This window comes from Scyliorhinus torazame, chromosome 10, assembly GCF_047496885.1.
Source record: "Scyliorhinus torazame isolate Kashiwa2021f chromosome 10, sScyTor2.1, whole genome shotgun sequence".
In the NCBI taxonomy this organism is placed as follows: Eukaryota; Metazoa; Chordata; class Chondrichthyes; order Carcharhiniformes; family Scyliorhinidae; genus Scyliorhinus; species Scyliorhinus torazame.
In genome coordinates, this window is record NC_092716.1 from 257,322,164 (window position 1) to 257,334,504 (window position 12,341).

Here is a 12,341-nt window from a genome sequence, read left to right on the forward strand (position 1 = left end):
GGATCCCAGGTTCGATTCCAGCTTGGATCACTGTCTGTGTGGAGTCTGCACATCCTCCCCGTGTCTGCGTGGGTTTCCTCCGGGTGCTCCGGTTTCCTCCCACAGTCCAAAGATGTGCAGGTTAGGTGGATTGGCCATGATAAATTGCCCTTATTAGTGTCCAAAATTGCCCTTGGTGTTGGGTGGAGGTATTGAGTTTGGGTAGGGTGCTCTTTCCAAGAGCCGGTGCAGACTCAAAAAGGGCCGAATGGCCTCCTTCTGCACTGTAAATTCAATGATGATCTATGATTAATCTAGGACAAAGGTTCGGCACAACATCGTGGGCCAAAGGGCCTGTTCTGTGCTGTATTTTCTATGTTCTATAGAAAAAAAAAGTAAAAACCCCAATTGTGAACAGTTTGCACCACAGTCAAAACAGAAAGCCCTAAAGTGGTTGATGTGAAATCCTGGACTGGATTGTCTTAAAAGTGGAGCGGAAGCTTTGTTTGAAGAGTCCTTTGTAAAACCTTGATTGGATTTTGGAATGCAAACTACTGAGGGAAAACATTGAGAGAAGGTTTTGGGAGTGGAGTTCGGAATCTCTCACATAACAATCGTGGGGAGATTCTGAGGAGAAATCCACAGGACTAACCTGGGTTCAGAGCAGAGTGTGTGTATGTGACCACCAGTCATCTTGTGTGCTTAAATGTGAGGGGCGCAATTTTTTTTCATGTTTCTAAATGATTTTTCTCGTTAAAACTAATTAACGATCCTGTGACTCTGTTCCTTCGTGTTTTATTTTGAGCCAGGTTCCATTCTGGAATCTTCCGTCCGGTTATAACATCAACAGGGATTGTAAAAGGAAATGAGTAACTTTATTTTAAAAAAAAGAGCTCGGGCATTATTTTATTTTAATTTCGTGATATATTTAATCTATTTATAACACTTCAAAATGTGTGAATATTGCAATTCATCTTCGATTTACAATCGTAGCCAAGCATGATGAATGTAGGAAATAGTTATATCTTATATATTTTGTTCCAGTAATATTTTCAAAACTCTTGTGTTCAAATACATACAGGCAATATGTCTGCTAAACCTGTGAGTAAAAGGGTTGTAAAGGTGAAGTAACTACTTTGTTTACATGTAGATGGCTAATGGAATATATTCAGGGGGATCCCTGGGGTGTAAACAATTTAGGAGGGATTCTGTTTAGTCCTAGCTAAGCGGGTCATGGAACATTTTAATGGGAGGAGACTGAAGAATGCCTTGTGCTTGGGGTACAGATGATGTGATTAATGGGGGGGGGGGGGGGGGCAAGCCTGACCTACAACTGTTTATTAACTTTGATTACGAGGAGCACAAGGTTCTACCTTTCAGGTGTTATTCAACAGAGGCCTTAAGCACTTTTAATCAAAAATAAAGTTTATTCTACAAATTCAGTTAACATTAACACACACAGTAAGCATTTTTATCAACTACAAACATAAATACCCCACACAGCTACAGTACTCTAATATATTCCTTAATAACTTCCCTTTACTGTTTCAATTTGATAACCACATCCAATAAACCAGAAAACCCTTTAACCAAAACAATAGGTTTAAATTTCTTCCAGAAAACAGTTATCACTGTTAAATTATCAAGTGATCTGGAGACTTTTAACATGCAGAGAGAGAGACACCCAAGATCTTTGTAGTCTGAATATAGCAGCCAAAAGTCTAAACCAAAAGTAAAACTCAGAACCACACAACAGCTTCCAGCTCAGAAAACTGAACTAAAAACCCAGAGCCACAGCCCAGCTCCACCCACACAATGACATCACTGAAGCCATTTGATAATACAAAACATTTCTTAAAAGGGACACTTCAATGACAAGTTTGCTATAGGATTTGAGTCTGACAAGTCCGATGGATATTCAGATTGTTTCTGAAAGTGTGTCTCTCCAAAGGACTGCACAGATGAGCAAGTAACTGATGGTTAACTTTTATTTGTGCCATTTGAACTGTACTGGGTTGCTTAATTAGAATATATAATGACTGGTGTAAATAGTGAGGGGAAAGTTTTTTCTCCCTTTTACTTGAGAACTGTTCATTGGAATGCTGTTACTGTGTTGCTAATGTGATTGATTCTGTGTTTAAAAAGTGTGTTTTAATATAAAATATACCTATTGGTCAGTGTTGCCACTCCTGTGGTTTCTAATTTTTTTTTTTTTTTAATTTTTTTTTTTTTTTTAAAGAGTACCCAATTCATTTTTCCAATTAAGGGGCAATTTAGAGTGGCCAATCCACCTAACCTGCACATCTTTGGGTTGTGAGGGCGAAACCCACGCAAACACAGGGAGAATGTGCAAACTCCACACGGACAGTGACCCAGAGCTGGGATCGAACCTGGGACCTCGGCGCTGTACCACTGTGCTGCCCTGGTAGTTTATGATATTTTTTTATTATTGTCACAAGTAGGCTTGCATTAACACTGCAATGAAGTTACTGTGAAAAGCCCCTAGTCGCCACATTCTGGCGCCTGTTTGGGTACACCGAGGGAGAATTCAAAATGTCCAAATTACCTAACAGCACGTCTTTCTGGACTTGTGGGAGGAAACCGGAGCACCCGGAGGAAACCCACGCAGACACGGGGAGAACGTGTAGACTCCGTACAGACAGTGACCCAAGCCGGGAATCAAACCTGAGACCTTAGCGCTGTGAAGCAACAGTGCTAACCACTGTGCTATCATGCAGCCCAGTAGTCTTCCCTCAGTCTTACAAATTGCAAGTTGCTGGCAGTCTCACACGCCATGTCTGATGTTTAGCTACGAGAAGCCTTGGCTTAGCAGTTTTAGTACCTTCAGTTTTATTATGTCTGCGCTCACGCTTGCTACATACTATGACAAGCTTTTACCCCATTTAATCTACCGCTTATTTTCTTCTTAGGGCTCAACCACGCCATTCTGCAAACCCTAGCTCCTCCAAATTTGCCAGCAAGTTTGGTGGTGCGGAAAAGTGCCCACGATGCAGCCAGTCTGTGTACGCAGCTGAGAAGGTGATTGGAGGTGGAAAGGTAGGAACATATAACACTCGAGTAATTCTTCCAGTGGTAGAGCTGTTAGCCAAGGAGTGAGAATAGTACAAATGGTAATGGGGTTAAGGATGTGCGTTGGTAGCCAGCATACTCAAATGATTGCTTCATTCAAGCATCCTCAATGTCACGTAAGAAACAACTCCCAAACTAGCAATGATCCAAATGGGTGGAGTTCTCCAATCCCCTCACCTCAACATTCCTGTGAACCTTGAACCCACACACCCAGCTCTGAAACATTCGGGGATGTGCCTAAACATTTAGGGTAACGTCGGGAGTAGGGAGTCCGTTATTAAGGATTTCGTACCACAGCATTTAGTAAGCGGTGGTGAAGTCAGCATGGATTTGCAAAAGGGAAATCATGCTTGACAAATCTACTAGAATTGTTTAATGATGTAACTAGTAGAGGTGACCTGGGAGAACCTGTGGATGTAGTTTATTTAGACTTTCAGAAGGCTTTTGACAAGGTCTCATATCTGCTACATAAAGTTAAAGCACATGGAATTGCGGGTAGTGTCCTGAGATGGGTAGAAAGCTGGTTAGCAAACAGGAAACAAAATGTTGGAATAAATGGGACTTTTCCGATTGACAGGCAGTGACTAGTGGGGTACCTCTGGGATCTGTGCTGGGAAACCAACTGTTCACATTAAGGCCGGGATTCTCCCCAACCCGGCGGGGCGGGGGGTCCCGGCGGGTTGGAGTGGCGTGAACCACTCCAGCATTAGGCCGCCCAAAGGTGCGGATTTCTCCGCACCTTTAGGGGCCAAGCACTCACCGTGAGGGGCTAGGCCCGCGCTGGAGTGGTTTCCGCTCCACCGGCTGGCGTGGAAGGCCTTTGGCGCCACGCCAGCCAGGGCAGAAAGGACTTCGCCGGGCGGCGGAAGTCCGCGCATGCGCGGGAGCGCCAGCGGCCGCTGACGTCATCCCCGCGCATGCACGGCGGGGGGGGCGGTATTTTACGCGTCGGCCATGGTGAAGGCTGTGGCCGAGGTGGAGGGAAAAGAGTGCCCCCACGGCACAGGCCCAGCCGTGGATCGGTAGGCCCCGATCGCGGGTCAGGCCACTGTGGGGGCACCCCTCCGGAGCCCGCCCGCGCCGCCTAGTCCCGCCGGTAAGAGAGGTGGTTTGATTCTCGCCGGCCAGACAGGCATTCCAGCAGCGGGACTTCGTCCCATCACGGGCCGGAGAATCGCTGCGGGGGGGAGGGGAGGGGAGGGGGGGGGCCGGCCCACCAACCGGCACACCGACCGGCACGGTGCCCACCAACCGGCGCGATTCCCGCCCCCAGCCGAATATCCGGTGCCGGAGAATTCGGCAACCGGCAGGGGCGGGATTCATGCCAGCTCCCGGCGATTTTCCGACCCCGCGGGGGGTCGGAGAATCCCGCCCTATATATTAACAATTTGGAAGAGGGAACTAAATGATCTCCAAATTTGCAGGTGATACAAAGTTAGGTGGGAGGGTGAGATGTGAGGAGGATGCAGAGATGCTTCAGCGGGATTTGGATAGGCTAAGTGAGTGGACATGTGCATGGCAAGATTATTATTTAAATGGGTGGTGGATACTCAGCGGGACCTTGGGTGTCCTCGTGCATCAGTCGCTGAAAGTAAGTGCGCAGGTACAGCAGGCAGTAAAGAAGGCAAATGGTATGTTGGCCTTCATAGTGAGAGGATTTGAGTATAGGAACAGAGATGTTTTACTGCAATTGTACAGGGCATTGGTGAGGCCACACCTGGCGTATTGTGCCCAGTTTTGGTGTCCTTATCTGAGGAAGGATGTTCTTGCTATGGAGGGAGCGCAGCGAAGGTTTACCACGCTGTTTCCTGGATGGCGGAAAGGATTATTTTCATTGTAGTTTAGAAGAGTGAGAGAGGGTCTCATAGAAACTTAACAGGATTAGACAATGTAGATTCAAAAGGAATGTTACCAATGGTGGGGGAATTCAGAACTAGGGATCATATGACCCCAAGGGGTGAGGTGAGGAGAAATCTCTTCACCCAGAATCTGGAATTCGTTACTACAGAAAGTAGTTGAGGCCAAAACGTTGTGTAATTTCAAGAAGGAATTGGAAGTAGCTCTTGGAGCTAAAGGGAACAAGGGATATGGGGGGAAGACTGGATCAAGGTATTGGACTTGATGATCAGCCATGAATGGCGGAGCAGGCTAGAAGGGCCGAAAGGCCTCCTCTTCTATTTTCTATGTATGTTTCTCACCGACTACCAATTGGCTTCTTGTCCCTGATGCTTCCTGTGTTCCAGCAGACCTTGACTCCACCTGACACAGTGCAGATGGTGGAGACAGTTGAACCCGCCCAAGAAGAACCATCGACTCTTGCAGATTCCCATGAGTTGGAATATTTAGTTGTGTATTGAGATTAGGACAGTGTGCCTATTCCTGCTACAGTACAGGGGACCCGTATTGAGTTTTGATATCATTAAGCCCACCCAAATAAAAGCCCAGGGGCTTGGTATCAGACATTGAACCTTATTCCGAAAAGCCTTGTGGTCGCTTGTTGCCTTCCTGCAGTTGGCCCAAGTAGGTTTGAAGAGTTAGAGCACCTAACAATCTTTGCAGGAAGAGAATTGGGACTGTACAATTTTCCCATGAATAAAAAAAGTTGATTTTCCAGTTACGACTACAGAGTATTTTTAACATTTCAGTTTGATCTTTGTGTGCTGATGTAGGGAAGGTGAAGAGGCAAAAAGGAATAATTAAATTTGGTGCCTGAGAAGTGAATTAATATCAGCAATGACACGGCCATTAACCTAAACTGCTTTGCAATCACATCAGTTAGTTTTTCTGTGTCCCCCTATTCACTGAATTTAGGCATTTTGATTTTTGTATTTTTCCGAACACCAGCAAGTTCTGAAATCTGGCACAGAATCCGTCCCCAACTTGCCAGATTTGCTTTAAAGTTTAGCTTGATTTTTAGAGCCATTGCAAAAGATTGGAAACCACTAACTGTGGGTGAGCCATGTTCTATTTGCTCCTCTCCTCTTTTTGTAGCAGGGTTTGAATCACAGCATTCCTTTTTGTTCATTCCTGTGTTACTCATCAGTCCTAAATGGAATATAAAGATTCCTGACACTGACTCAATGGGTATACATAGTATCCCATGATTTATTGAGCAGGCTGCCCACCTATCTCAATTGCTGATCCAAAGCATGCTCCATTGTTGAGGAGTCATTGGTGATCCCTGCTGGAACTTTCCCTGCTGGAACTTTCCCTAAATGTGTCTGGATACATTGGATTTCATTCCCACTTCAGTGCACTTTGAGATACATTCAGCAAACAATTGACTGGAACGGAGAACTGCCCTTGTTGCCGTGAACCCAGGCACTTCAACATCGTCACTGCCCTGTAAGAGACCGAAAGGGCAGCTGAAGGAAGATGGCGGTGGTTACACCACCTTCAATCGAGGGAAAACCTGAGCTTCAGCCCAGGACGTATGGAATTTAATTCGCCATCAAGAACAAACTTGTCAACCGTCTCTCAGAGCTCCCTGTTGGCATCAATAAGGCACCTCATAACCCTCTGGCTTGAACTTGCCAAGAACCAGCAAGGCAATAGTTTACATTGATGCCAATGATGATTGCAAAGAAGGCTTCTATTCCACCCTGGACACCATATTCTCCAACATTCCTAAGGAAGATAAAATCATCCTCCTGGAGAACTTCAATGCCAGGGTTAGAAACTACTCCCAAATCTGGAAACGAACCATTGGAAAGGAGGGAAGTGCAACTCACAACCGGGTTCTCCTGCTCACCAAATGCGCGGAACACCAGCTTGTTATCACTAGCACGCTGTTCTACCAAAAGGATTTCCTGGAGACAATCCACTGACATGATCCTGGGACCACAAGGATGCCCGAATCACCAAAGCAATGGACCAGTGCAGATGACCACTGGACGGATCACCAGCTCATCACTCATCATGTCCATCAAACTCCACCACGAGCAGCAAAAGGTGAAGACAAAACTCTGTTTTTAAAAAATAAAAAAATTAAAATGTTGAGCAGCTTCAAGAGCCAAGCATGTTGGTGAATTTCCAACAATGTTTTCTCAATGGTTCACTCTATAGAGTGGAGGAAAACTGGAAAAAGCTGAAGACGGCCATTGGCTACAAGGCCAGGAATTGCCAAGATAGGTTCAACGAGAACGACCTCCTCAACAAGAAGAGGGAAGCTCTTCATACCTGTCAAACAACATAAACAACATAACGAGCAAGACCGAGGAGAGTGCCTCAATCAGCAAGACCGAGGAGAGTGCCTCAATCAGCAAGACCGAGGAGAGTGCCTCAATCAGACAAGGCGAAGGTATAAAGGAGAACGTGGGAAATTCAGAACCAGTGGAGTGACTGAGAAAGCTAAGGAGCTGCAACTCCTCACTGACTAGCACAACACCCTGGCTGTCAGTGCCACCATGGCAATATGTGGACCCAAAACCCGTCATTCACCACCTGCTCCACGATCCTCACCAACGGGACCACCACAGACCCAATGCGTGTACAAACTGGGGTCAAACAGGGCTGTGTCATTGCACCTCTTCTCTTCATCTTCCTCGCAGTAAGGCTCATGCGCCATCGCCCTGAAGTTCCCCACTGGAGTGGAGCTTGTGGTGATACGCGTATAGACATATCGATGTATAATTACGTAGCTGTATATATTTGTATTAATAGCACCACTGACCAATATGTAGGCACAGTTATGACCTCCAACCAGTGTTCTATGTGTACCTTCATGATCAAGGAAGCAACCAAACACTACAGAGCTAACCTACCGAACCAGGGGGAAACTGTTCAACCTCCACCTCAAGACCAGAACCAAGACCACCCCAACCTCTGTCATCGAGCTGCTGTGCTCCGACGATGCCTGTGTGTGCATACTCAGGAGGCCAGCTACAAACCATCGTCAACACATTCACCGGGGCATATGAGAGAATGGGCCTCGGACTAAACATCTGGAAAACAAAGGCTATCTACCAGCCTGCTCCTGCCACACAACTGCCCCCCCCTCGCCCAACCATTAAGATCCATGGTAAACCCTTGGTCAATGTGGGTAATTTCCCCTCCGGAGCCTCCTCCTCGGTGCGAGCAGGCATTGACGATGAAATCCAGCATCGGCTCCACTCCAATGCTCCAGTGCAGTATTCGGATGCCTGAGGAATGGAGTATTCGAAGACCGAGGCCTCAAAAATCCAGCACCAAGCTCATGGTCTACAGAGCAACTATTGTCCTCGCCCTCCTATATGCATCTGGACAATGTACAGCAGACACCCCATCCCTGGAGAGATAACATCAATGTTGCCTGGGCAAAACCGTACAAATCTGAAAGCTAAATGCAACACCCCATTGGCTCGTGGAAATCGCTTGCCTTGGAATGCACAAAGAGGAGATCTAAGGTGCCAATCACCTTGCGCATCGCAGGGTGGAGCATGTGGCAGCCATGCAGAATCCAGTGTCCCACCCATACACCACCAGCCAAACCTGTGGCAGAGTGCGGATCCAGGATTGGACTGTTCAGCCACCACAGAGCTCCCCTCCCCAGAGTGGAAGCAAGTCATCCTCAACCCTGAGGGACTACCCACGAGAAGAGCGAAATGGGCCCAACCACCCTAGGCCCCAAACCAGTGCAGAGTAAGGGTGGAACTCTATTTTTTTTATTAGGGTGTTTGCAAATTTTTATAATAACAATAAAAGCGATTATGGTACAATAAACATTCCCATCACAAACTTCACCCCAACCATAAAACAACAACAATCCGGCCGTCTTCCCCCCCCCACCACCACCACCACCACCTTGGAATTCTGCTGGAACTCTTTTTGTGAGACAGAGAAAACATCGGCCTTCAATGGAGAGAACTTCAATGAACTCGTAAATCATGATATATCCACAGATGCGGATGTGTTTGAGAAAATCCACTAACTCCCCACTAAGATGATCTTGGGCTCCTGTCGAAGCCGCTATTAAACACCTGAAGAATGGAAAAGCCACTGGAGTGGATGGGATCCCAGTGGAGATATTAAAGCTTGGAGGAGAAGAGATCACCCGTCATCGCCATGAGATGTTTCTGAATCTGGGACAAAGATGAAATTCTTGCTGGGATGCCATCCGTCATCACTATTTTCAGGGAAGGAGACGAAGCAGACTCTGGGACCTACTGGAGAATCTCCCTACTCCTCCATCACCCGAATCTTCAATAGGCACCTTCTCCCAGTCTCCTGAAGAAATCTTCCCGAAAAGCCAGTGTGCCTTCCAACTAAACCGTTCAACAATGGACATGATTTTCACTGCTTGACAACTTTGAGAAGGGCCAGGAGCAACATCAACCACTCAACATGGTCTTCAATCTGACCAAGGCTTTTGATTTCAGTCAGTCGGGAGGTGCTGTGGAAGACTCTGCCCAAGACCCGGATATCCAGAGAAAGTCAACAACTTCCTCGCAACTCCCATGACAAGATATCGGCGACAGTCCTCGCCATGTGGATGGCCTCACCACCTCCACTCGGAGGAAGAGAATCTCTTGAGCTATGCTTGACACCTTCGCGGATTCATACCAAAGAATCGGTCTCTGCCTCAACCTCCAGAAGATGCAAGTCCTTTACCAATCTGCCCCAGGGCAAGGCGCTCTCAACCATCCATCCAGATCAAAGGTGAAACCCTGCCAAACCTAGAACATTTAGATGACCTGGGGAGCAGAGAAAAGGTGCCTGACATCACTGGCTCACTGTTGAAGAAAGAAGGTGGACCTCTTGAATATACCCCAGCATTGCCCCCCACCCAGGCATCTGCATGCCACGTTGTTCAAAGCAGGTTTTCCCGCTGGCATTGCGGAGAATCGGGCACGGGTGGTCGTGTCTACGTCTCATTGGTGGTATGCAAATCTGTTACACACCAGACTCCAGGTTTGCCGATCTGCCATGGTGGGAACCAGCGGAAGATGCCATGGAAAATTCCGGCCGGTAAAACTGATTTTGAGCCTTCTACGGAATTCTGCTCGCCGCTGAGCCCACCGGCAGCGGGCATGGCAGAATTCCACCCATATTGCGAAAGAACCTTTCCACCGTGGCTCAGTGGATAGTATTCCTGCCTTTAAGGGGTCAAGTCTCACTCCCGGACTTGGTCCAAAATCAAGAATTGCTCTCGCTGGAGTTCTGCAGCACATCTGAGATGCTCTCTTCCCAATGAGATGTTAAATTGAAAGCCAGTGTACCCTCTCTGGTGGGGGTAAAATATCTTAATGAGGGCAGCATGGTGGCGCAGTGGGTAGCACTGCTGCCTAATGCCGAGGACCTGCGTTCGTTCCCGGCCCCGGGTCATTGTCCGTGTGGAGTTTGTATGTTCTTCCGTGTTTGCGTGGGTCTCGCATCCACAACCACCGGGTAGGTGGATTGGCCACGCTAAACTGCCCCTTAATTGGAACTTTGTTTTTAAAGTAGAAGATTCTATGGCACCATTTGAAAGAAAAGCAGGGGAGTTGGGCTGGCCAATATCACATACTGCTTTATCTAGTCTATTGCTGCCTGTGGGAGCTTGCTGTGTACAGATTGGCTGCTGCTTCCTGTACTGCAGCAGAGAATACAGTACATTGGTTGTAAAGTACTTTTGGAAACTTTTTTTCATGAAAGGTGCTGTACGGGAGCACAGTGGTTAGCACAGTTGCTTCACGGCTCCAGGGTCCCAGGTTCGATTCCCGGCTTGGGTCGCTGTCTGTGCGGAGTCTGCACGTTCTCCCTGTGTCTGCGTGGGTTTCCTCCGGGTGCTCCGGTTTCCTCCCACAGTCCAAAGATGTGCAGGTTAGATGGATTGGCCATGATAAATTGCCCTTAGTGTCCAAAGTGGTTAGGTGGGGTTGCTGGTTTACGGGGATAGGGTGGAGGCGTTGAGTGCTCTTTCCAAGAGCCGGTGCAGACTCGATGGGCTGAATGGCCTCCGTCTGCGCTGTAAATTCTATGATTATAGGTACGTCTTTTTAAATCATGACGACAATATGAAGGGCTAAGGGTCTCCATGCAGGGCACCACCAAGACCAACTGGACGAGACGGGTGAATCGGTGGAGTTATCAGGTTTGGGTTTTTAATCTGAGAATCACGTATCGAGGAAACGGAATTGCACAGTTTAGAGAAATGTGACATTGATCTGAAGACTGAAGTGCTCCAAATTATCTTTATACAAGTGAATTGCTTTGCATTCTGTGAACCAAAGGTTGCAAGTTTTTTTAAAAAAGCTCATTGTGTAGAGCAGCAGCAGAAGTACAAAGTCTACCCTTCTGCCTCACTGCGCCAAGGTCCCAGGTTCGATCCCGGCTCTGGGTCACTGTCCGCGTGGAGTTTGCACATTCTCCCCGTGTTTGCGTGGGTTTCGCTCCCACAACCCAAAGATGTGCAGGGTAGGTGGATTGAACACGCTAAATTGCCCCTTAATTGGAAAAAATGAATTGGGCACTCTAAATTTTTTTTAACAAAGAAGTACAAAGTGTATTGTGTCATTGAGGCAACAGTTTTACGGTCCTGTTATCTGTTTTTTTGCGCGGGGGGGGGGAGGAGGAGGAGAAGTGTTTTTTTTTTTAAGTGACTGGTTCCATATTGCGTGATTCATTTGTTTGAGATGTATTTCTGCGGAGCCTTCCCCATATTAAAACATCCCACAGCATTTTATAGGGAGAGAAAAGCAAAATATAGGGGAAGTGACTGAAGGTTGCAGTAAAAGGAAAGAGTTTAATAATCTTTATTATTGTCACAAGTAGGCTTGTATTAACATGAAGTTACTGTGAAAATCCCCTAGTCTCCACATTCCGTCGCCTGTTCGGGTACACGGAGGGAGAATTCAGAATGTCCAATTCACCTAACAGCACGTCTTTCGGGACTAGTGGGAGGAAACTGGAGCACCCGGAGGAACCTCACACAGACACGGGAGAACGTGCAGACTCCGCACAGACAGTGACCCAAGCCAGGAATTGAGCGGGGGACCCGGGCACTGCGAAGCAACAGCGCTAACCACTGAGCTACCGTACAAAGGCTTTGGGCCTTTGGGTAAAGAATTTCAGAAAAAATAATAACTTTATTATGGGAAGGCAGGAAACCGGCTGCGAGAAAGATAAATGTGATCCTATTGTAACTTGGTGAAGTGGGTAATGGTCTACAAATGGTGATGGAATCGTGAGTTTGGTTAAACCAGAGGCGGAGGTGTCCAATCTGCAAACTAAATGAACCAATCGGCCGTGAAGGGAGATGGAATCAATACGTGAGCTGCAAAGCCTCTTGACCGGAGTGGAATTAGCGAATGTGC

At 47.2% G+C, this 12,341-nt stretch overlaps 1 protein-coding gene across 3 annotated transcripts in view; it reads left to right on the forward strand.

Annotated features, from left to right (window-relative positions):
- The window catches only part of csrp3 (cysteine and glycine-rich protein 3 (cardiac LIM protein)), a 69,773-nt gene that overhangs the window by 35,169 nt on the left and 22,263 nt on the right, over positions 1-12,341 (forward strand). For all 3 annotated transcript variants that reach the window (XM_072466715.1, XM_072466716.1, XM_072466717.1), the window contains exon 4: positions 2,910-3,036. In XM_072466715.1, the coding sequence (XP_072322816.1) occupies positions 2,910-3,036 (127 nt within the window). The remainder of the gene's footprint in view (positions 1-2,909; positions 3,037-12,341) is intronic.